The following is a 24,145-nucleotide window of genomic DNA, read 5'->3' as shown; positions in this document are numbered from 1 at the left end:
TAGCTTCCCATGTGACATAAATGAAATTCCCCTCTTCCCCATGTCCTGAAAATCCACCTGTTTTGAGATACATCACAACAAACTTCTCCCCATCGCTGTGTTCACCTACAAAGTTCCTCCTGTGTGTCACTCACTGTTAGATCTGAAATAATTTAGAGCACATTCAAAGTTTTCCTTTTTGTTCACCTGACTGCAAAGTGTGTTGAGGACCTGCTGTGCTGTGAGAAATAATTTGTTCTGACTGTAGGCTATGTTCAGCATCAGCATGGATAACAAGTGATTGGTTTTCTTGGAAGCATGCATTTTTCCAGGATAGAAACCTGGGATACTTTGAGGGATGGATGTGCCCATCTCCCTGCAGTGCCTGATGACCTGAGACCAGATCCTGAATTTTAGAAAGCTGAAATTGTCTTTTCCTTGCACCTCTATAGCAAGGCTGGAGCTTTTGAAAGCTGCCAGGTTTATTTATTCCATGAAAATCAACTGTTCCAGTGTATGTGAAGGTACCCCTCTCATCCTGGAAAGATGAGAATTACGCATGTTAATTACCTGGCACAGGTGTGCATTTTAAGTCAGATTATCCTAAATAAATACAGGTCAGCGTGACTTGTACTGCTGAAGCCTTTAGAGTGAAATCCCATGGGAAATGCTGTGCTGAGTGGGATCCCAGGTAAGGTTACACACTATGATGTGCCCTTTCCATCACACACAGTTTAGTTGTTGTAAAAAATGCAGATTAGGCACTGAAGTTTATGAACGTATTTCTTACATAAAAACAACCTATCTAAGAATCTAAAATAAGGTGTAGGATATGACTGCTCTGGTTTAAAGGCTCTGGCCTGTGACATTCCCTGCCACGGGTCAGCTTGGTTGTCCATGTGTATTGGTTTGGTATGGCCTGGTTTTGGGTAGTGTGGGGGCCACAGAGGTGGCTGCTGTGAGAAGCTGCTGGAAGCTTCCACCATGTCCAGCAGAGCCAATCCCTGATGGCTCTGAAGATGGACACGCTTCTGGCCAAAGCTGGGCCAATGAGAGAGGTCGGTAAGGCCTCTGTGATGAGAGATTTAAGAAGAAAATCAAAACAAAGTGGGCAGGCACAGTTTTTCCCCTGGCCAGAGAAGAGGGGAAGGTGAGAACATGTGAGGGAAACAACACGGACACACCAGGGTCAGTGGAGAAGGAGGGGCAGGAGGTGCTCCAGCTGCTGGAGCCGAGATTCCTCTGCAGGCCGTGGTGAAGGCCATGGTGAAGCAGCTTTGCCCCTGCAGCCCCTGGGGATCCATGGGGGATGCAGAGATCCACCCACGGCCCCTGGGGGAGCAGGTGGATGCCTGAAGGAGGCTGTGCTCCAGTGGGAGACCCAGTGCAGAGAGGGCCCTGCTCCCAGGCTGGAGCAGCCTGGCCTTGCAGAACTGCACCCTGTGGAAGAGTGACCCATGCCACAGCAGTTTTGGCAGGACTGCTGCTCATGAGATTTGGACCCACGCTGGAGAAGTTCATGGAGAGCTGTCTCCCGTGGGGGGGACCCCAGAGTGCAGCAGGGGAAGGGCTCCTCTCCCTGGGCAGTGGAACAAAACCTTGGGTGAGAAACTGAGCAAACCCCTACGGCCTTTCCCCTGCACTGTCAGTGGGAAGGAGGGAGGGGTTGGGGGGTGGAAGATGTTCTAAGGGCTTCTTTTATTTCTCATTATCCTCCTCTGATTCGGTTAGTAATAAATTCACTTTGCAGCTTAAGTTGAGCCTGTTTTGCCCTTGGATTGTTTCTCCCGGTCCTTATCTTGCTCATGAAGTGTTCATTAATTTTTTTCCTTTTCCCTCCTCCTCTGCCCAGCTCTGACAAGGGAGGGTGAGCGAGCAGCTCTCATGGGTGCCTGGTGCTGGGCCAGTGTCAAACCATGGCACCATGTCAACATGGAAACTGCCACCACGTCCGTCATCAAAATATGGATTCATCAAGTTTGAAGGTTTAAGAGGCTCCCTCATCCATGATCACAGAATCACAGAATCATTGAGGTGGGAAGAGATCTTCAAGCTCATCCAGCCCCACCCCAGCAGCACCAGCAGCACCCCAAACCCTGTCCCCAAGGGCCACATCCAGACTCCTCCTGAGCACTCCCAGAGACAGTGACTGCACCACTCCCTGGGCAGCTCATCCCAAGGCCTCACCACTCTGGCAGGGAAATTTTCTTTTCCAGTCTCCAACTTGAACCTCCCTTGGAGCAGTTTAAGGCCTTTTCCTCTCATTCCTTCCCTTGGGACACGGCAGCAGAGCCCGACCCCCCCTCACTGCCCCTCCTGTCAGGGACTTGTGCAGAGCCACAAGGTCCCCCCTGAGCCTCCTTTGCTCCAGGCTGAGCCCCTTTCCCAGCTCCCTCAGCCGCTCCTGGGGCTCCAGCCCCTTCCCAGCTCCCTTCCCTGCCCTGGACACGCTCCAGCCCCTCCAGGGCTCTCCTGCAGGAGCCAGAACTGGGCACAGCCCTCGAGGGGCCTCTCAGTGCCCAGCACAGAGGGACAATCCCTGCCCTGCTCCTGCTGGACACACAATTCCTCATCCAGCCCAGGTGTCAGTGGCCTCTTGCCCACCTGGGCACCCCTGGGCTCGTGTCCAGCTGCTGGCACAGCACCCCCAATGTTTTTATCTGTGCAATTCCAAAATATGGACAACCTGAATCCTACACCTCCATCACTGCTGCTTCTTTCAAAGGTTCCCCTTTTCATGGAGTGGTTCAAATCCTCCTCTGCTTTTCACCACGGATCACCTGCCATCTATTTAGCAAGATGGGAGCCAGTGATCAGTTGATGAAGAGCAAAAAGCTAAACCAGAATTATTTGGTGGTGTGTACTGCCTTAAGCTGAGCAAAGCTGAAGATCAGGAGCAATTTCTGTTAATAGCACCTGGAGTTTTAAGAACTCAGCGAATTCTTGACCACTGTTTCATTCTGAGGCTGGGGAATGAGGATCTGGTCGTTCTCCCAGCTTTTTTTGTAGATTTCACTCTGAATATTTCAGTTTATGTAGAAAAATGCTTAAATCAAAGTTTCTCGTTAGAACAGAAAGGTTATTATTTATTTATGAGACATTTTCAGTCTTTATATGACAACTTGGTGGTTAACAAACTTCTGGTATTTCTTTGTATTTCTTGGGACTGTAAAGCAATCACAGACAAAAGCTTTTCCTCGATGCTATAATCATTATTTATAAGATCTAAACAAGCACTGGAACATTTAAAGGCAAGGTGTCCCCACATGCAATTTCACTGTTTGTTAACCAAAAATACATCTGCAAAGGCAGAACCCCACACCAAGGTGCAGTAGGAGGATAAATCACTGGGGTTGCCCCACTGAAATGTGTCTTTTTTTGGATTTCTGCTCAAAAAAACAAAGACATTTTCTTAAAATAAGTTTTATATTTTCAGTCTGAGAGCTTACAAAGGGCAGGGAGATTTATTACCAATAAATATTATTTTGGGTCATGATCAAGTCACAAATTTGGACATTTTATTCTGACAAGAAAATAAGTCAATGCTAAATTTTATATATTTTTGTTCCAAAATATAGTTACATTTTATCAAATTTTAATTTAAGTTCCAGTGCTTTTTGGTTGGTTGGTTGGTTGGTTGGTTGGGGTTTTTTTGATGGTTTGGAGTTTCTTTGGGTAATTTTTCAGGATTTTTTTAGACTGCAAAGACAGAACAGAGCAGAAAAATACTTCTAGGACCAGGCACTCCAACGGAGTCCCTTATAACAATTAACTTTCTGCCTAATCTTAGGGAAAAGGGAGTTTTTAATCTAAAAACACTAAGATGGGAGCAGTCCAGAGATTAACTGCCATGTGCCACCAACTGTGCCAGTCAACCAAACTCAATATGGGGCTAAAATAAAATGTTGGCTTGAAAGGTTTTCTGTTATTATCCTATTTTTGTGAGAAAGTTTTGCCATTTGCATAAGAAAAGGAATCAATTGCAACTCCAACACCTCCTCCCAGATGCTGATACACCTTTGGTCTTGCTCTGAAAATGAAGCTTTGGGTGAGAGGCTGGAGGGGTTCAGGAAAGGCTGGCATGGAAGTTTCCAGGTGGAAGGGTGGGCAGCTTGGAGTGGATCATTGCTGAGCAGAAAACAAGGGGAAACTTTGGGGGAATTTCATAGACAAGGTCAGAAAATCACAAAAACGTTTGTCTGGTTGCCATTTTCCTTGGAAAATTAAAAATGAAATTACAATCATTTAACCAGGAAAATTTATTTACTGGTCAAAATGTTGTAAACATCTATTTCATCCTATTTATTCGGGGTATTTTTTTTTTTTTTTGTATCTATATTATTATATGTTTTTGTTAGTCTGTGTAATTCTAGTGAGGAAAAGGGGAAATTTTGATCATGATATATTTTACCCTTTTCTCTTTGTCAGTGTATGCTAAGAATACACATTTTAAGCCATCTAAGTAGGTGCACTGTTACATATTTATTCCTTCCCTACAGATTATAGTAATATATTAAACAGATAACCATTTTTATCACATATCCTCAATGCAAAAGTGCTAATTTTAGATAAGGAAAAGTTCATGATATGAAACCAGATTGAACCAACAGTGAAACGCCTCCGTTAAAACAATGGAGATTAAATTAATCTGATCAGGTTGTACTATTGTCAAAATTTATTTTACTTTATGACTTTTGAGTTGCAAAGAGAAAGTGGCTCTCTAAGCATAGACAAATCCAGCTGAGGATCTCCACGAGACAAACAAACCAGAAAGGAGCCAAATGTGGATTTAAATGGGGCCAACCTTGTCCCAGCACCTCACTTTCACCAGAGGCAGCAGAAGGTTTGCAAAAGGCTCTGCTGGAAAATGAAATTTGCCAAACACCTTTCTCCCCACTGGCTGTAAATAACTGCAGAGCTGTTATCCCAAAAATGTGCCTCCCCTCTTCATGTCCAAGCAATAATTTTCCAGTGAAGGATGACAATACCTGAAGGCACTCCTGTCACTGCTTGTTCCCTTTCTGCCTGACCACGACCTCTGCCTTGCTGTGAAGCTCAGGCTGTGCTGGCCATACAAAGACAATCTCCCACACTGGTCATACAGGACAATTTCCTGCTCTTAGGAGGAGGCAGAGATGCTCTGGTGAGTGATGTATCCACTGCTTTTGGCTGCTCTCCACGTGCATTTCACACCACTCAGCACAGCCAGGCAGAGAGTGAGCAGGAGTTTCAATTCATGCACAGCCAGTCCTTGGAGCTGTTTTTCCCTGTTTACTCCAGGAACATGCACATGATTTTTGCCAAATTCTTTGCCATATTAACACCAAGCCCTTTGCTATATTAACACCAAACTCTTTACCATATTAACTCCAAGCCCTTTGCCATATTAACACCAAACTCTTTACCATATTAACTCCAAGCCCTTTGCCATATTAACACCAAACTCTTTACCATATTAACACCAAACTCTTTACCATTTTAACTCTAAGCCCTTTGCCATATTAACACCAAACTCTTTACCATATTAACTCCAAGCCCTTTGCCATATTAACACCAAGCTCTTTACCATATTAACACGAAGCCCTTTGCCATATTAACACCAAACTCTTTGCCATATTAACACCAAGCCCTTTGCCATATTAACACCAAACTCTTTGCCATACTAACACCAAACTCTTTGCCATATTAACACCAAGCCCTTTGCCATATTAACAAACACATCCAGACACTCTGAAGGCTGAAATGATGCTCAAGCCTGTAATAACTCACTTAAGGAATTCATGACTTCTCTCATCCCAAGGGGTTAAGGACAGCTCAGCTTTCAGATATTTAGCATTTAGTAAATTCCCTCCTAGTAAATTGACAAGGTTGATTTTAACTGTTTCATACAATAATCAATAATTTTTATAATTTTCATACACGTATAAGTTGCCTCTAAGGTATTTTCCCTCCATCAAGCAAACAAACCAAAAAGGCATCACCCCAAAACCTGCTTTGTTTTTCCTTGAAGAAAAGTGAATCAAAATTTATTTCAAAATGCTCTGAGGCTCAGCATGTAAAACAGTAACATTTCTGTTTTTCTTGGTCCTTCCCAGCTTTGGCCTCCACCTGTTCCCAAAGAACACAGCCCGTCTCTGTGGACTGTGTGTCTGAGGAGAGGGAAACAGGACAGGAGGCAGGAGCAATATTCCAGACTGATTTAATGAAATCTGGATAAATCAATAAAAAATTCAGCTGCAATCAGGGCTGTGGGCTAATGGCTTGTTTGCTTCATTGCATGAGGAGCCAGGATAAAAAAGAACTATTTGTTTTCATTTGAAATTCTATAAAAAGTAACAGACTGAATTATTGTATGCACGTTGGAAGACTGAAGCCCAAGTCATCTGCTGCTGTTTTTGTCTCTAGGCCATGCCTCATTTACTGGGATGAAATTCCTGGGGAAGTTTTTGGTCTGGTCTACAACTCTGCTTTATAAAAGTGATGCCAGTTTGTACTGTACAACCAGCACCGTGTTACACTCCAGGCTTGCTTCCTCCCTCCTGTTTAGCTGGTTATTAGGCAGTGCAGAGAGCACAGTGACATTTTATAGCTGGGAAATAAAGAAGACATTTCTTTAGCAGCAAATCTTCTTTCCCCCTCAACTTAAAAAAAAAAAATCAGAAGAAAGTACAGACTTGGTAGATAAATACACAAGCACTGTGATCAGAAAGGGCCTGGAAATGCCTCTAAATACAATATGAGAGAAAGAAGGTTAGTTAAAAAGTGCTGTGGATACTCCTGGTTCTCAAAGGAAAGCCAGCTTTGTTCCTCTTCACAACCAGCACCTCATGGAGAAAAACAGATTGCATCTGTAACTCTCACTGCAGCATGATCCCGGTGTGAAAATAAAAAGGGAGGCAGTAGAAAAGCAGAGGGGAATTTGCACCACAGGCTTAGATTGTGATTATGAGGAAAAGCCAGACCTGTCATAAACAAGTTGTGTGAAGACACAGGCAAAAGTTGGAAGAAAATGCCTAAAGTTCTCCAACTCAGACATGTTTACATTCTTTTACACCTACCACAGAAAACTGCCATTCTCTTATACACAAAGGTAAAAGGGACAGGATAAAGTTCCAGGCAAGTTTTCCCACTATGCCAGTGAAAACTGATTTCTGCATTGAAAAAAAGAGCAAGAGCTGGCTGAAAGTTATGATTCCAACATTCCAAACAGCACTCTGGATTTCTACAGGAAAAAATCCCTGGCAGGCAAACAGTGACAAAGACAGGTTCAGCGTCTGTCCCCTTCCCCAACATATAAAAATCTCAGCCCCATGCATTACAAACCCCACATTCAGTGCTTCACATCAGTGGAAAGACCAAACAGTGACAGCTTTTGCTTCATTGCTAAAATGCCTCTATGTCAAAACCCAGGAAAAGGCACAATTTTATAAACATTTTTTCTTTTACACACAGTTTCTAAATCCTTAAACTACCAAAATACAAAAAAAATAGGAAAAGCACCTACTCCTTAGTTTCCAGTTCCACACAGCTCCCAAAGCCCTGCTAAGCATGTATGGATTTTTGACAAATGCCTCTTACCTGTAAAAGAGCAATGTTCAGATTCCTTACTAGATGTTATCGTCATGACAAGTCAAGCAGTCTTTTTTATAGAAGGTTGGGTGGCTTTTCAATAAAGCATGTGTGCATTTAAAAAAAAAAAAAAAAAAAAAAGAAAAAATACCAACACAAACCAAACCCCTCAGAGAGTCTCCCTTCCCTCGCTGTCAGTCAAAAACAAGTTGAAATAAGCCTGAGTTGGAATTACCTGAATAAAGAAACTGGAGAGAGGGAGGGAGGAGAGGGAGGGAGGGAGAAAGAGAAGGAAAAAAAAAAAAGAAAGAGTCTGAGAGGAGACTCAGTGATGTCAGCAGTGTGTGTTAAGGAAATCTACAGCTGAGCCCAGCAAACTTTATAACTGCACAGCTCTCGACACCCAGTTACGTGGTAAGCAAATACCTGCTTCAGAGGAAACTGATTTACTTCTAAAGAAGTCAGTTAATCTTTGAAGAAACTTCAGCCAAGCTGATCAAAGTCCCTGAAAGGCCTTATTTCCTAAATAAATAAGGTTATGAGTGGTTGTATAATGCTAAGAAAAGAGGAAGAAGGATAAAAAAGTCAACATTATTGATTACCCCTTTCCTGTTGGCAAAAGGGAGCTTGAGACTCATCTGAAATAAATTCAGGTTGTGGTTGTCACCCACTGAGCTGCAGCAGCTGAAATACCTGACCACCAAATTTTCCAATGTATTTATCCACACTTTTTTTCCTTTGATGGCTTTTTCTGGGTTTGCCTGGGTGCCTTTCTACCTTTGTTTCCCAGTTGCAGAGAGCACAGGCAGGGATGATCTGAGCAGGGGGAAGTCAGGTACCCCAAACACAGGGTGTGGATGTAAAGCCTGTGCACTGCCATTGGTACCACGCTGGAATTGGATGGGATTCCCTGGGAATGCAAACAGCAGCAGGGAAAGGGAAGTTGCTGCAGCACCAGCCAGGCTCATGTGGTGCCCTGGGATAGCATTATTCTGAGTCCATATTACTGTAATTCCTGGGAATTCCATATCCCAGCAAGCTACTCCAGGACAGAATAGCTCAGCATCACCTGCAGGCACATCCCACAGTGCCGGGATAACTTCCTTCCCTTTCACTTGGGACAAGGAGCACATCGAACACCGGGATGAGTCCTTCACCAACCAAACTCTTCCCACCTCCAATTCCCACGGAACACACCAGCCAGAGCAAAATCCCTGCTAAAGGGGGATCTAAATGCCATTAACAGATATTAATAATGCCGTGATATGCGACCAGAGGAAAGCAGGAGCTGGAATTCTGCTGTCAAGTGCAGCATTCAGGCAGTGCCAGGAGGCAGCAGCTGTTTTGCATTTAAAAGGGCAACACTTAGAGGTGAATTTTTTTTTTTTTTTCACTTTGCCAGAGACCGAAGAATTTCACACGGCTTGGGTTGTTCCCCGAATCCATGAACCTGTTGCACTGGTGTCTCTTTCTCTATATTTACTATGAGGGAGATGGCAACAGCTATAAATATATTTATATTTATATATAAAAATGCTTGTGAAGGTCTTTTTCTGCTTTCAGATGAGCTATTCTGTTTGCAGAGATTCATGATAGGATGAAGCACCTATACCAGGAATTCTCTTCCACTATCCAATTAAATTCTGTTTAGCTGTGATTATTCATTATTAAAAATCCCCAGTGAAAGCTTTCCCCTTCTTTCTTCTGAGTAAAGTTCCACAAACTGCCCAAATCATGACAAAATATGAATATTCTAATGTGCTAGTCCCACAGATCCCCCAAATCAGGATTTGTGGCAACACGGTGACCATGAAATCCACTGTAGTGTGAGGGGTCTTTGGAAGATCATAATATGAGGATATGCTCTCAAAGATGCACAACAGTTCAGTTTTTAATCTTTTTACTAATGCTCTGTGGATTCTTACTCCATTCTGGAAAACAGAGCAGCCGAGCAGAGAGTAGAATTTGAGTTGCATGGGCATTTCCCAGCTTTGTGTGCATGACCTGGAAATGTAAATACCTTTCTTTGCACAGTTTTCCACCTTAAATAAGTGCCACTTCCTTGTGGGTCACCACAAGCTCTGGGGCTGTTCCCACACTGCTGCTGAGCTGGGCCAGAAGGAAAAGTTAATTTGTCATTTCATACCCTTCAAAATGCATAAATTCACTTTTTTCCCCTTCAGATTTACCTAGTACCAGGGCTTTTAAATCTCTTTCCTTGCAGCAACAACAGGTGAGTTCAAAAGTATGGGCTAGAGATGTTGAAATACTGACCCAAACTTCTCCAATCAATAAAGCTGAGCAGGAAACCCCATGGTGATGAGAGGCTTGCTCAGGGCATTGTCAGATTTTATGTTGGCTGTGGATAAAGTTAAGTAAGGAAAAGAGACAATCAAACTGGATCCCTGGCAGAAAAGTTAGTCCTACTCATCAAATCTACACCTGCAATTTATCCTTGATCCAAAAATCAGTTATTTTAGTGAAAAAAGTACTTTGGGCTTCTCATGTGAAGCATGATCCAGCTCAGAAGGATGACTGCAGTGTGAGTGGGGAAAAGCCACAGCCATCTTTAAACTTTGTCTCTTTTTCCTTGTTCCTGGGAATCCAAAGTTCAGAGTTTAAAATCACACCCAGGATATAAAGAAATTGGCATCGTTATAAAAACCAGACACAGAAATGGTTCTTGCACAAAACAAGTTCAGGATGTCCTGAGCAGGCAGGGTTTTCACCAGAGAACTGCTAAACATCTGTTTGTGCTTTTACACAACTAAATCCGTGTGTAAAGCTGAGCCTTGTCTTGTTGAACACAGATATTTGTGCTTTATGTACTCCATGTTTTTTTAGTTATTTGAAGACAGTCCTTTCTTTTTTGTATTTTTCCCACATGCTTTAGAGTATTCATCTATTCATCAAACCATTCACCTGATTCTTATTGATGAAGTTCTTGATAAAAAAATAATTGAAAGGGTTAGAATTAATTACAGAGATTCTCATAACTCAGGTAAAACATTGGCACTGAAGGAAATGCAATTCATGGAATCACAGAAGGGCTTGGATTGGAAGGGAATTTAAGGATCATCCAGTCCCACCCCCTGCCATGGGCAGGGACACCTCCCACTGTGCCAGGCTGCTCCAAGCCCCAATGTCCAGCCTGGCCTCGGGCACTGCCAGGGATCCAGGGGCAGCCCCAGCTGCTCTGGGCACCCTGTGCCAGGGCCTGCCCACCCTCCCAGGGAACAATTCCTGCCCAATCTCCCATCCAGCCCTGCCCTCTGGCACTGGGAAGCCATTCCCTGGCTCCTGGCCCTCCAGCCCTTGGCAATTGTCTCTCTCCAGCTTTCCTGCAGCTCCTTCAGGCCCTGCAAGGCCACCCTGAGCTCGCCCCAAAGCTTCTCCTCTCCAGGCTGAACAATCCCAGCTCTGGCAGCCTTTCCTCCCAGCAGAGCTGCTCCATCCCTCTGCTCATCCTGGAGCCTCCTCTGGCCTCTCTCCAGCAGCTCCACGTCCTCCCTGTGCTAATGGGGATGGGAATCTTCACACTCCAAAAAACCAGACACCACACTCTCCCCACTTACATGTGCTCTTAGCATGCTCAACACACATTTTTCCATCTCTTTTCTTTTGTCACATCTTCGTTGACATTGCAGCAGTGGCCACAGTAAGGAATTTACAGCCCATTTTCCCAGCCTGCTCCGGGTTAACACCGTGGTTTGAGTACAAGCCCTCCACAGTGGGCTCTTTGCATTATGAGAGGTTGTGGCTGACACTGCTGCTCCTGGGGGAGATTTGTGCACATGGAAAGCACATAATTGGAACAGGATTTTACTCTGCTTGACGAGCTTCACACAGAAGGATCTGGCTGAGGAGAGCCCAGCTCTGTTCTCAATGAAGCGAGCAGTGACCTCTGTGGAAACCCCGTTACCACAGCTTTCCAAAACTTCATCCCAAGGAGTTTGGATGTGAGAAGGCTGCAGTTGCTGAGATGTGTCTTATCTGCTCACATTAGGGAAGGTGGTTGGTTCTTCATCCAGCTGGCTCAGGGTTTCAGACCCCCAGCTCCACTGCTGTCCTGAGAGGGATGGAAGAATTTCGACAGCTTACAAATTTAAGATGCTGCCCAGAAGTTTTGCTTCTCGATGACAGAAATACTGACATGTTGCCACCCAAGAGAGCAAAAGGATTTCCAGGTAGCAGAAAGCTCTGGTGGAAAACAGCCTCCTGAGAAAAGCCACTCATTCCCAGGCACATTTGGCTGCCTTCTCCCTGGCTGTGGAAATAAGCATCTTCTGGGTTTAGTTCTTACCCAGAGATGGAGCAGATTCACAAGCAGGAATTCAAAATCAAGCTGATGTTCCACACCAGAGTGAGAGTGACAATGGGCTTCAGATCCAAGAGGGATTTTAATTTCCCCTCCCCTGCCAATCTGGTCAAAATGTCCAAAGCAGCAAAAATTCACCGCAGATTCCTGGAACTGGTCCTCATATCTTTGTTTTGTGATACTCTGTGGTGGGTGCATGCTCTGTTTGCCACATCATGAGCCAGCAGGATGCATGAATGTCCCCATGGGGATGTTCTGCTCACATTGCTGGGAGCTTCCCAACAGGCAAGGCTGCTTCCTGCACACTCTCCAGGTGTGAGCAGAGAACTCTCCAGGTCCCTCAGGTTGTAGCTGTAACATGATGTTGGATTTGTTGCCATAGGATCGGATCCACGCTCATGGAAAACTCTGCTTTGCAAGACACAACCCTGAAAGTTGTTCCCAGCTACTAGCAGGATGTCTGGCCCAAGCAATGACCCCAGGTTATGGTCTAGAAGAGCTGCTCCAGGGGATGCTGGAGAGACAGGGCTGGAAGCATCCAGCTGAGAGAGCCACTGACCACAAGAAACAGAGGCAGCTTTGCCTGGTCTGTCATTTCCCTCCCCTTGACCCATGGTGGTCTCTCTCTCTGCTGTTCCGTGGTTTCTGCTCAAGTGTGAATTTCCCTAGTTAAGAGCTGCCCTGACGACCAGAAATCCTTCTGGGAACTGCTGGGAAACCCCAGCTCCTCAACCACTGGATCCCTCCTGTTGATGTGGCACAAAGAGCATTCCTCAGTCAAAGAGAAACTTTCATCTTCAAGTCCAGGTATCTTCAGTAGCACACCTTGGAGGACAACAGTGGGAATGGGAATCTCTCCTAATCAGATTTCAGTTTGTTTGGATGACAAAATCTGCGAAGTCCACTCTGAATTCTCCAACCATGGGGCCACAATCTCTAATTCTCAAGCACATTTCTCAGTACTGTCCAGCAGGTAGGTTAGGTTTTTTTCCTTACCTTTAAAACTCCAGGATATTTTAATGGAGCTTTGCTTTAGAATAATTTGAGTAATAATGGTTTCTTTTACTTGGAAACTTCTTTTCATGAGCAGCAATAAGAGCCCTGTGAAAATACCTGTTTGGAACTTTCTTTACTGAATTTCTTTGAGCTGTAGCTATTTGGGACAAAAATGTGGCTTTACTGCTACCAGTTTCAGATACCCAGACTAGATGGCCTCTCAGGAAGCAGCAGTAAAAAGGCAGAGCAAATTAAATGGGTACCTTTGTACATTTTAAATGTGTCTTCCTGGAAAAATAACTTCTGGCTTGAATGAAAGGAACTGAAGTGTGTACTTTTGCCAAACTTTATCCAAGAGGATTAAGAAGTGAGCCTACAGACAACTCCTGAGGTTGACAGAGCACGGAACACTACTGAAAGTGCACAAAAAGAGGGTAATAAAGGGAAGGGCACAGGGTGTGTGTAAAAAGACTGTCCTGAAGTTTGCTATCACCAGCAGAGATCGTGGCACAACAAAGTGAGCTTCCAAACACCAAGTGCAAACATTTGTCCAGAGAGCGCTGAAAAGGCTCAACTTCAAGATCAAATTTTTGTAGAAAGCAGAGTTGTCATCGTTTATCTACAGAACTCAACTTTGAGAGGAAGTAAAATGCAATCCATGATATGACAGGTGATGGTTCTGTGACAGGAAGATGGACAGGGGTGTCGGCTGCACCCGTTGTCACCAGGATTGCACCACAGTTTCCATCACAACCTCCTATTTTCATATGCCATGAGCATTGCAAAATGCTGACCTTTGGGGCTGCATTTTTCCATGCTTGCTCCCTGCCCCAAAGGTGAATTCTTTCAGAAAGTCTGAGCAGAATTTTTTCAGGGACCATGGCTATTATTTTTGGCTGTTGCCAGGGCGGCTTGCCTGGGGCAGATTGAATAACAACTGGTTTGTTCCTCTGAGCTACAATAAATCCCACCATCCATCATGTGAAGGAGAAAATTAAAAGCATGAAAAACAAATCAGAGCTCTCCCGATTTTAGTGTTTGCAAGGACTGTTTAGGCTTGCAAATGGCAGCAGGTGAAGAAAAGAGATTTAACAGGGGGATACTGCCCTGACCAAGAGTCTCATTTAATGAGAATTAAGTCCACCATATTTATATCAGGAGTTGGTTTCAGGGACAACTGTTGAAAAGTGGTGTTAAAATTCAATTTTCAAGATATCAGGAGAGGAGGCTGGGTCTGTTTTGTCCCTCTGAGTATGATGCCGTGATGATTTTTGCCTTTTCTTTTATACCCGTTATACCTTTTTACAACTTCTGTATTCCTAGTGCTTTTTCCCTCCATTCTTGGACTTGTTTGTCAAGCTGAGAGACTCAACATTTTAGAAGCTTCGTAGCCAGGGATCAGTGTGCCCCAGAGCCCAAGGTCCTCTCCAGAACACATTCTGTAAACCAGGATAGAACCATCCAGGGGAAGGCTCCTTGGGGAGGGGGGCTCACTCGAGCCTCTCATTGGGGAATCTTTGATAGATCTACTAATTAGTAACACCTATAATGTTATACCCGACCTTTTGGGGGGCACTGTTGTGTGCATTTCAGTGCATTCGACCTGGATGTAGTGCACCTAAGGATCCCTAAAATAAACACCAAGGTAAAATCCCTTTTCCCCTTCTAACCGTGTTTGACTCTTGATTTTAAGACCACGAAAAAGCATCAGGTGTCTCTAACATGGGACACTTGCTTTTCTCAAGCAGTTAATTAAGAATTGAAGGGTTGCACATTCCCATCCATTGCCACAGGCTGGGTCAGTCAGTGTCAAGGGTATTAAATATTCTGCATTTCTCAAAAGCAGGACACCTGAAGAAACCTTAAAACATGGATATAGATGCTGAACTACATGGCTGAAAATGCTCTCTAGGGGCTTTAAAGACCACAGACAACGCATTAGGATAGAGATGCTGAGCAGCACTCAAAGCCACAAACAACCCCAGAACAAACCCCCACATCTGCTATTAGGAAATAGCACCCAGGTGGCCTCATATACCCCCACACATTCTCCTGATTTTATCATCCACGGAAAATATGTCTGAAAGTTACTGTACAGACAGGAAAAGCCAGTCTCCCTATGGGCCCCAATAAAGACTAGAGCTGTCCAAAGGTCTCTGAGAGTGCAAATGTATTTGTTCCAGTAGGTCTGGTCTGTGAGGCTGCACACCCTCCAGACTACAGCTTCATCTGGGGACAAGTTGCTGGAGCAAGGTCATCCCAGAGCACAGGGCACAGGGTTGTGTCCAGACAGCTCTGGAATGTCCCCAGGGAGGAGACCCCAGAGCCTCTGTGGCCAATCTGCTCAGGGCTGGCCCTGCCCAGGGCAGCAGTTCTGCCTCCTGTGCAGGGCAATTGCCGGGCTCAGGCCCTGCCCGTGGCTCTGGTGCCGCTGCCGGGCCCCGGAGCAGAGCCCGGGCCCTGCCCGGAGCCCTCCCTGCAGCCAGGGACACCCAGGGCTGAGGGCCCCTCTCAGCTGGGGCTCCTCTCGAGGCTGAGCAGCCCCGGCTCCCTCAGCCTGTGCTGGGCACGGAGCTGCTCCAGGCCCTTCCTCAGCTGCGCAGCCTCCGCCGGCCCCGCTCCAGGAGCTCCCTGGCCCTGCTGGGCTGAGGAGCCAGAGCTGGGCACGGCACCCCAGAGGTGCCTCCGGGGCTGGGCACAGGGGCAGGATAACCCTGACCTGCTGGGAATGCTCTTCCAATGCACCCCAGGATCCCATTGGCCTTCTGCACTCTGCTGGCTCAAGGACAGCTCGTTGTCCACCAAGACCCCCAGATCCATCTCCTCAGAGCTGCTTTCCAGAAGTTTTGTTTTCAAATAATTGTGTTTTACACTCAGTATTTTTCCAACTTCAACATTTGAGTGCCTGATTATCTACTTTTATTGACTCTGTCATTCAGTCCACAAAAACCCCCTGTTCATGCTCTGTCCTGATACATTCATAATTGGCATTAAATATAACACTTTAATGCCACACTTTAATGCCACACTTTTAACCTCAAGAACAACAAAATACCTGGCTAAGATGAAGCTTACAGGGTTCACATAACAATCTGCTTATTTTATAACTTCCTTTTTCTAGCTGCAACTAATGCATCCACCTGCCAGTTATTGCTAAATAATTCCTCCAGGTTTCCTTGCTACCTAAGAATGTCTGGCAAATCTGCAATTGCACCTGCACATGGACCTTAACATCAGACTTGCAGTGACTTTGTTCTCTAATACATCCTGCTTTTATAATGCCTGATAAAAACCCAAAAGGATGATGGTGAAATCAGACTGGTTTGTCATTCACTAAATTTAGGGATTTTTGAATATATGAAGCAATTGCTTAACCCCATAAATCCTCACGGCTGGGTGGTGTAAGAGTTCAAGAAGATCTTTCATCAGTGCATTAAATTGCTTCAAACTGACAGAGAATGGGTATAGATTGGATATTAGGAAGAAATTCTTCCATGTGAGGTGGGGTGCCCAGAGAAGCTGTGGCTGCCCCTGGATCCCTGGCAGTGTCCAAGGCCAGGTTGGATCAGCCTGGGACAGTGGAAGGTGTCCCTGTCCATGGCAGGGAGTGAGACTGGATGATTTTTAAGGTTCCTTCCAACCCAAACCATTCTACAATTCCATGTTTTTCCCTGTGTTTCTTCTGCTTCCCACAGCATATCTCAGCTGAATCAGTGACAATGGACTCACAGGGAGTGCCTGCACTCTCCATACTTTTCCATGTATTCCTGGACTACTGAAACCTTGACCACTGCAACATTCCCTGATTTGAAGTCCTGCTGTCTCTTCCCCCTGTTCTGTGCCTTGAGTGCAGCCTGTTGACAATTGATTTCATCAGGACAATGAATTATACCTCTGGATTGCTTGGAATGAAAGGAACTCTTTTCCTCGGGGTTCATTCCACTATTTTCTTTACTCAGCTACCTCGAAGCCCCACTTGCTCCAAGCTACCTTTTCAGATTTTTTTGTCCCTCAAAGGCCAGCTGTGCTATTTATCCCTTCTTGGAGGACCTCTGCTTTTAACTCCTTCTTGGAGTAGGGTTTTCTGCTGGAGGAACTGAGCCCTTTCAAACCTGTCCACAGTGTTTGCATTGCAGGGAAGAACTGCAATCTCCTAAAGCTGGCTAAGGCAGGCTTCAAAATATTTCTTCCATATTTACTTCACCTTTGGGCTATGTGGTTGACCACTTTTTTTCCCCTCTAATTGTTGGTATTATTGGCCCAACTGCATTTCCAGAGAAGTTAACCCTTAGGACACTGCTCTGCACCTTGCTTTCCTGATCTTCCCTCAGATCTCTCCCTGCTTGCCCAGTCTCAGAGTGATTTTCTCAGTGCTCTGCAAGATACTTTTACTTCTTTTGTTTCCCTTCAGCCCTGGCTTGTTTACATTTTCCCCATATTGCCTTGTTTTATTGCTCATCTAGACCGTCATTAACTGTGTGTACTTTTCAATAACTTCCTTCACTTGGTTTTTTATCACTTCCTTGAATATATCCCAGCAGATCTGCAGGGAGATTTCTTCATCCTTGCAAATCAGTGGCCTGAAAATCACCCAAACCCACCTTAGAGGGCTGACAAGAGCTATCCCTTAACACAGCCCTGCACTCGGACACAGGAGGTTTGAGGTGCTTTCCACAGGTGAATCAAAGCAGGAAAAAGCTCTGCTGTGACCAAATCCATAAGATTTCCAGTGAATATCATGGATAAGATTCTACTGAGCCAGTTGAGGCGGGGGATGACAACTCAGAGAGCCACACAGTTGAGTCTGTCTCAGAAAACACCCAAAATTCCCACCTGGATGGTGGAGATAGGCTGGTTTTGGACAGCAAGAGGGCAACAGCTGATCCTGGCCACACTGTGGGCCCTGATGTGACTTTTCCTCCCTGCTGCCCAAAAAAGCACCCCCTCTGTCCACAAGAACTCACTGAGCCACACTGATTTTTTTCTGGAGCTTGGCCATCGGGCCTAGGCCACGGAAAGGGCTCTGGATTTCCAGTAAGTTGAACCTCCAGGAATCTGGAGCTATCAAAACTGAGCGAGACAATTTCATTCCAGCATTGGCAAGACAGTGTTTGGACGCAGCACATTACAAGATGTCCTGCCAGTTCTGGGTCTGGGAGCACACTCCAAAGCAGGTGAATCCTTCCTTAACTGGAGTTCCACAGCGAGGAAAACGTTTCACAGAACTCGAGCAAAGAGGAAACCAGCTGGCTGATGGAGAGGGCTAAGAGAAGTGGTCCTCTCTGAAGAGCTGCCAGCAGTTTCTGAAATGAAGGTCAATTAAATTAAAATAATTGCAATCTAGATCTGCAATGAGACAGGTACCTGTGTACAAATATAAGCTGAATTTGTACCCACGCTCTGGTACTCGATGGCAAATGCGTACACACAGAACAGAGGTACTTTCTAGAAGGCAGTTTTTCACACATTCCTTGGCAGACTGGATCACTTTCACCTCCTGTGATCCCAGACATTGTGGTGTTGCAGAAGGAAGGGGTCCCTTGCTTCTCTTGGGTTTCTGGAACAGCCTCACACAGATTCCCATTTTTGTATCTCTGTTCCTGACACATTTGCCAATCAAAGTACCTCTCTATCTCCCTCACTCTTCTTATCTCAAGAGCTTTGTTATAAAATAAAGGAAGTTGGGCTGGATGGTGCTGCCAAACTTTGAAAAGCTTCTGTAAAACACTACATTTTCTTGTAGTGCTGCAAAGCCCATATTTACCTAATAGACTGTCCGGAGTCCAAAGGAGCTTCTACAAAATTTCTGGTAAAGAGTATTTGTTTTAAGAATTGATATGCATGCCAAAAACAATGTACTGCATTTATCAGCCTGGAACTGTTACAATCTTTTCAGCAAATAATATCCCAGTTTCTGAAAAAGCCTAAAATGTGTATCTAATCCAATTGTGTCACCTCTCATTTCCTTCAAAGAGGGGGAAAAAGGCAAAGCTAAGCCTGAAATTCTGGTTTGAATTAACTGCCACTTTATCTCTAAGTGACCTCTTTGTGCAAAGCTATTACTGCAAACAGTCTCTGAATCATTCAGTCGTCTCCAACGCCTGAAACACAGAGCTACAAGGTAGTTAATGCTATCAGCACTATCATCTTGAATTTTATGTAGGGCTTCTCATCCAAAATGCTCCAGCTCCTGGCAGGGTGATCCCTTCCCTGGGTGGGCTCCTAATGTGGGTGCTGCACTGAGCGTTGTAAAGGGTAAGGGCAAATGGGAGGGGGCAGGAGGGGGATTTTACACTTTAATTCCAGTGCCACTGTTAAAGAAAATAATCTTCCCTTAGGTGCAAACCAGCGACCAGTGAGTGCTCTGCAGTGCCACACAGCCATGGAGAGAAGGAAATGAAGAATATTCCAGGTATTATTCTCAAATCCACTCAGTTCTCTCTGGCAGTATGAAGGGACCTAAGTGTTAGAAAGGTTCAGAACCTCTGACAGAAAATGAAGAGCTAGAAAAGGTATTCAAACAGATAGCCTTGGTTATTCAAGCTGTGATGGAGCTCTGCTTCTAACCAGGGCAATCTGGTGTGGTAAAAGCTTTAATGGGCATGACTAAAAAGCCAGTTAATTTTCTTCATTGGAATAAAATCAATTTAAACTCATTCCATTATTCCTTGTGGCCAGCCATGCCAGCCCCTCACTGTCTGCCCACTCTGCCATGCACCCACAAATACCTTTTTCTCCATTTATTCCCGGTCTTTCCTCAGCAGCCAGGGGCTCCTCTTCCTAATGGCATCTCCTGAGGGTGTTAGCAGTCAGCTCCTGAGGGTTGGGAAGCTCATCTCACCCCTGTCCTGTCCCACTGGTTCCTGAGGCTCTGTAGCTCCTTCCAGCCCTGACTGCTTCTGCAGCTCCCTCACTCCCAGCTGCTGGAGCAGGTTGAGGTGGTGAGCCCGAGGGCTGGAGAGCAAAGAAGAAAGAAGAGAATTTATACTTTGGTATTTTGGAAGCTGGAATCCAGGGAGAAGCTTAAGAACGTGACTTGAGGCCAAAATGTTTGGCTCTCCAGTTACAGAGCGGAGAGAGGCAGGTTTATTCCTATTGCAACACTGTGGCCTGTGTCCTGTAGGAATTTTCCAACATCATGGATGTGTGGTGGGTTCAGAGGAACCTCTCCTTCACTCGCCTGCTTCCTGCAGCACTGCTGGAGGAAAGTGATAACAGAGGAATCAGCAGCACTGCAAGAAACTTGTCTGAACTAGAGCTGTCTATGGAGGGGCCTGGGAGTTATTCCTGGGACATCCCGAGGTCACAACTCCTCCTGCCACTGTCCTCCTCAATTGTCCTTCCATGCCCTCATTCCAGCAGAATCGTGGCCATCAAACTGTTAATTTGGTCTTTGGCTGCTATTTCATTTATTCCAGCTGCTGAGTTCGAGAAAGAAAATTAAAAAAGCAGCATCTCACTGAAAACAGATGCTGCCTCTGTACTAAGCAGATAAATTAAATACATAAAGCATGGCTTGTTTATAGTGTTGATTCTTTGTAAAGTTTTGCTGGTTTTATCCTTGATATGAGAGTTCCAAGTATATTATATCACTTTATTTTTGATGCATCTGGATTAGGGAAATAGCCCACTGGCATTTCTCAGGAATACTGTAAATGAAATGGACTAACAATTTACCACAGAATTGACAGCACAGAGAAAAAAACCCTGAGTTCAGCTTTTACTCCTGTAGAACAGACACAGCTTTTCTGGCCTTCGTTTCTCCACAGTCTCTTACAATTCTGTGCAATTTTTCTCTACATCCAAAATTCACAAATTTAATACATTGGAGTAAAACACACGCTTCCAGCATGGATCTGTGTGCACACACAGGGATACAACTACAAGTAGAGATCACAAAATCACAGAATCATCAGGGGTGGAAGAGCCCTCCAGGATCACCCAGTGCCACCCCAGCAGCAGCAGCAGCACCCCAAAGCCTGTCCCCAAGGGCCACATCCAGACTCCTCCTGAGCACTCCCAGAGACAGCGACTGCACCACTCCCTGGGCAGCTCATTCCAGTGACTGACTACTCTTGCAGCGAATTTTTTTTCTCATATCTAATCTGCCCTTCCCCTGCTGCCATTTGAGGCCATTTCCTCTCCTCCTTTCCCTTGGGACACGGCAGCAGAGCCCGACCCCCCCTCACTGCCCCTCCTGGCAGGGACTTGTGGGGAGCAGTGAGGTCCCCCCTGAGCCTCCTCTGCTCCAGGCTGAGCCCCTTTCCCAGCTCCCTCAGCCGCTCCTGGGGCTCCAGCCCCTTCCCAGCTCCCTTCCCTGCCCTGGACACGCTCCAGCCCCTCCAGGGCTCTCCTGCAGGAGCCAGAACTGGGCACAGCCCTCGAGGGGCCTCTCAGTGCCCAGCACAGAGGGACAATCCCTGCCCTGCTCCTGCTGGACACACAATTCCTGACCCAGGCCAGTTGCCAGTGGCCTCCTTGGCCACATGGACTAAAGCTGAGCCGGCTCTGTCTGTCTCAGAGCTCACTGGCTCCCCACCAAACAGTGATGGTTTTGCTCTTTGGTTTGAAAGACTAAGACAAATACATTCGTTTTAGTACAGTGCAACAGGCAAACTTGAGCCCACATCCTCTGAGGTGAAAACCAATCTTTTGTTGAAATCACCTTATCAGTGTTTATAGTTCTATGAAAATACAACAATGCACATAGTCCGATAACCTTGAAAATTTAAATGAGAAGTGCCTGTGATTTTCAGGTGTCAAAGCTAACCCAAAGGAATGGTCTTTCCAACTTCTTAGATCTTTTGAAACAGTCTTGTCTCAGGAAAGACAGGCAGAGAGTTTGTGGTCTGCCAGCGCCGGAAGGATTTGGAATTTCTTAAGAGTTTCAGGATTTTGTGCCTCAAGTTATATTAAACAAAACGTGTGTATGAAAGAGTATCAGTGTCTGCATTGATGCATGCTGATTTTCAGCTCAGGAATATGAAAACAAAATAAATTACAACAAAAATGCTTTGGCAGCAAACGCATCTTCAAACATCATTAGGGAGATGTGATGAAGGAAGAGCTACGGTCAAAGTCAGAGCATGACAAGTGCAGAATTTCATGGACTATGTGTTTATATAGATTTTCATCTCCTTCTCCAGATATCCTGGCAATCACTCCATCTGGGGGTCCAGTTTGGGGTGGTGGTGGGGTTTGGGGAGGGGGTGGTGGTGGATCCTCACAGCACAGGGCAGCCCCAGTGCTGATCCCCATGGGCTGTTCTGTTCCTCTGCACAAGGCTGAGATGGCTCAGTCATTTTGCCTGATTTCTGTAAAAACTGAGAAGTGAAAAGGAAAGCCTCTCACTTTTCTCACCATGCAAGATGGGGCAAGATTTACCTTTGAACTGTTCTCCTTGGAAAACTTGCAAAAATGCTCCCCAAGCAGGGCATTTGGCAGGTTTCAATTTAAATGTAGGCCCCTGGTTTCCTGTGTGCTGCTCAGCTCTGAGATCACACTTTTTACTGATTTATAGAGCTCAGGATGCCCCCACAAACACACTCTTGCATGCCCTCTGGTAATCCAGAGGTAAAGAAACAGGGAAAAGTAGGAAGCCCTGATCTTTTGGGTTCCTCTTAGGCAAATCAGCAAAAATCTTGAAGTAGATCTTTTCCTGAAGCCTCAGAAATTGCTGCAGCCTGGTTGGACATGTCAGGGCTTCCTGCTCTGTCCTGTTGCTTCACCCGTGGTTTATGGACAACTTGCAAGGATGTGCTTGTGGGGGCATCCAAAATTTAACCCTTGGGAACAGAGGCACTCAGGAGAACCCTTCAGCAGACTCTTTTCACCACACACTCCTTTTGTGGGAACTAGGCCAGGCTTTTTTGCAGTGGTTGGAGATGGTACCCGTGATTTATATCAACCCTCAGCTGATTTATATCCTCCCCAAGGAAATGGGATGCCTGAAAGGTTTTCCTCAGCCACAAAAGGCTCTCCTCAGGAGTAATCCCAGGCCAGGCAGAGGCAGAGCCGTGAGACTGAGTTGTTCCAAACTGATTGGAATTGCAAGCCCAGCTGAGATTTTGGATCACCAAACCAGTGTTTGCATCACTTCAAAACTACTTCTCTGCTTGATTCACGCTGAGGAAGGGAAATGGATTGCCAGGAAAATGATTTCCTGAAGTTTACTTTCAATGGTCTGAATTGCGAGTGGTTAATGAGGCTCAGGTGATCAATACGGATTTTCCTTGTGGAGAAATTAATTCTTTCCCAATTGTGTTTGAACAACTGGCATTGCATTTCCCATAGATCACTTGGATATAAAATCAATTATTTAGTTCACTCCTGTAGGAAATAAAACTTTTTATTTGGTTGTGTTCTCCTTGTCCTTGTCACTGGGCAATTGTTTTCAGCTAAAAGTGCACTTCATGAGGCTGTAGCTGCAGCACAAAGACTCTGACAGATCCATTAACTGCAGGGGTTGTTATAAAGTCCCTTTTTCTGCCTCTTATGAAAGCCAAAACTCAGTCCCAGTGTGGGACCCCAGGAGGCAAACTCAAGAATCCAAAGAAGACTTCAGCAAAAAAATGAAATCTTGTATTTTTACTCATCAAACCACACCATGCTTTCCAAAGAGAAAAAATACTACTCTCATTTCCTATAAAACATCGTGCCAATGGTAAACCTTGTGACTGAAAGCACATGACAAATCACTGCTGATACCACAAGGGTCAAGATTCAGCACTTATTTGTCAGAAAACCTTCGATCTTCAAGCAAAAAAGTTGTCTGTCATGTGAAGGGAACCCCTGTGGTATTAAATCCTTGGTTCAAGTACATCATCTTCCACAATGTTTAACACCTCATTAAGACTCTGATTATGTATGAACCCTATCCTGGCTACTTTTTAACCATTCCTGGTGAGAAAAATCTTGAAAATGAACACAGGGTCAGTTGTTTTGTAATCACAGGGTGAATTCCTACCCTTGAGTAATTGCCCTCAGAGTTCCTGCATCCTTCTGCAGCAGCTGGAGGTCCAGAGGTTACCTGAGGCTCCAAGCAGCTCCTTAGAGGTGCATGGGGACAATCCCTGCTTGGTGGCCCTGTCCATGGCACTGCTGTGGCACAAGGTGCTGCTTCAGGCCTTTATCCCAGAATAAGAGAGCACCAGGCAAGGGAGCTGGGGAATTCCACCATCAGTTTAAAATCATAGAATCATTGAATTATTTGGGTTGGAAGGGACCTTAAAGCCCATCCAGTGCCAGCCCTGCCATGGGCAGGGACACCTTCCACTGTGCCAG

The 24,145-nt window shown here is 45.3% G+C and overlaps 1 protein-coding gene and 1 long non-coding RNA gene across 6 annotated transcripts in view; one reads left to right on the top strand and one right to left on the bottom strand.

The window, feature by feature from the left end:
• Positions 1-19,673, bottom strand: part of KCNJ15 (potassium inwardly rectifying channel subfamily J member 15) — a 35,905-nt gene extending 16,232 nt beyond the window's left edge. For 2 of the 5 annotated variants that reach the window (XM_069012100.1, XM_069012398.1), the window contains exon 1: positions 7,484-7,544. In XM_069012100.1, the coding sequence (XP_068868201.1) occupies positions 7,484-7,529 (46 nt within the window). In that variant the 5' untranslated portion in view covers positions 7,530-7,544. The other 3 variants (XM_069012479.1, XM_069012313.1, XM_069012560.1) reach the window with 3 other exon arrangements.
• LOC138109396 (uncharacterized) lies at positions 18,958-20,072 on the top strand. Its single transcript, XR_011150456.1, has 3 exons — positions 18,958-18,983; positions 19,201-19,274; positions 19,986-20,072. It is a non-coding gene; the product is annotated as an uncharacterized lncRNA (long non-coding RNA).
• Positions 20,073-24,145: the final 4,073 nt, after the last annotated feature.

This window comes from Aphelocoma coerulescens, chromosome 1 (genome assembly GCF_041296385.1).
Source record: "Aphelocoma coerulescens isolate FSJ_1873_10779 chromosome 1, UR_Acoe_1.0, whole genome shotgun sequence".
NCBI lineage: Eukaryota > Metazoa > Chordata > Aves > Passeriformes > Corvidae > Aphelocoma > Aphelocoma coerulescens.
The sequence above is the reverse complement of the archived record's forward strand: the minus strand, read 5'-3'. Positions and strand labels throughout refer to the sequence as shown.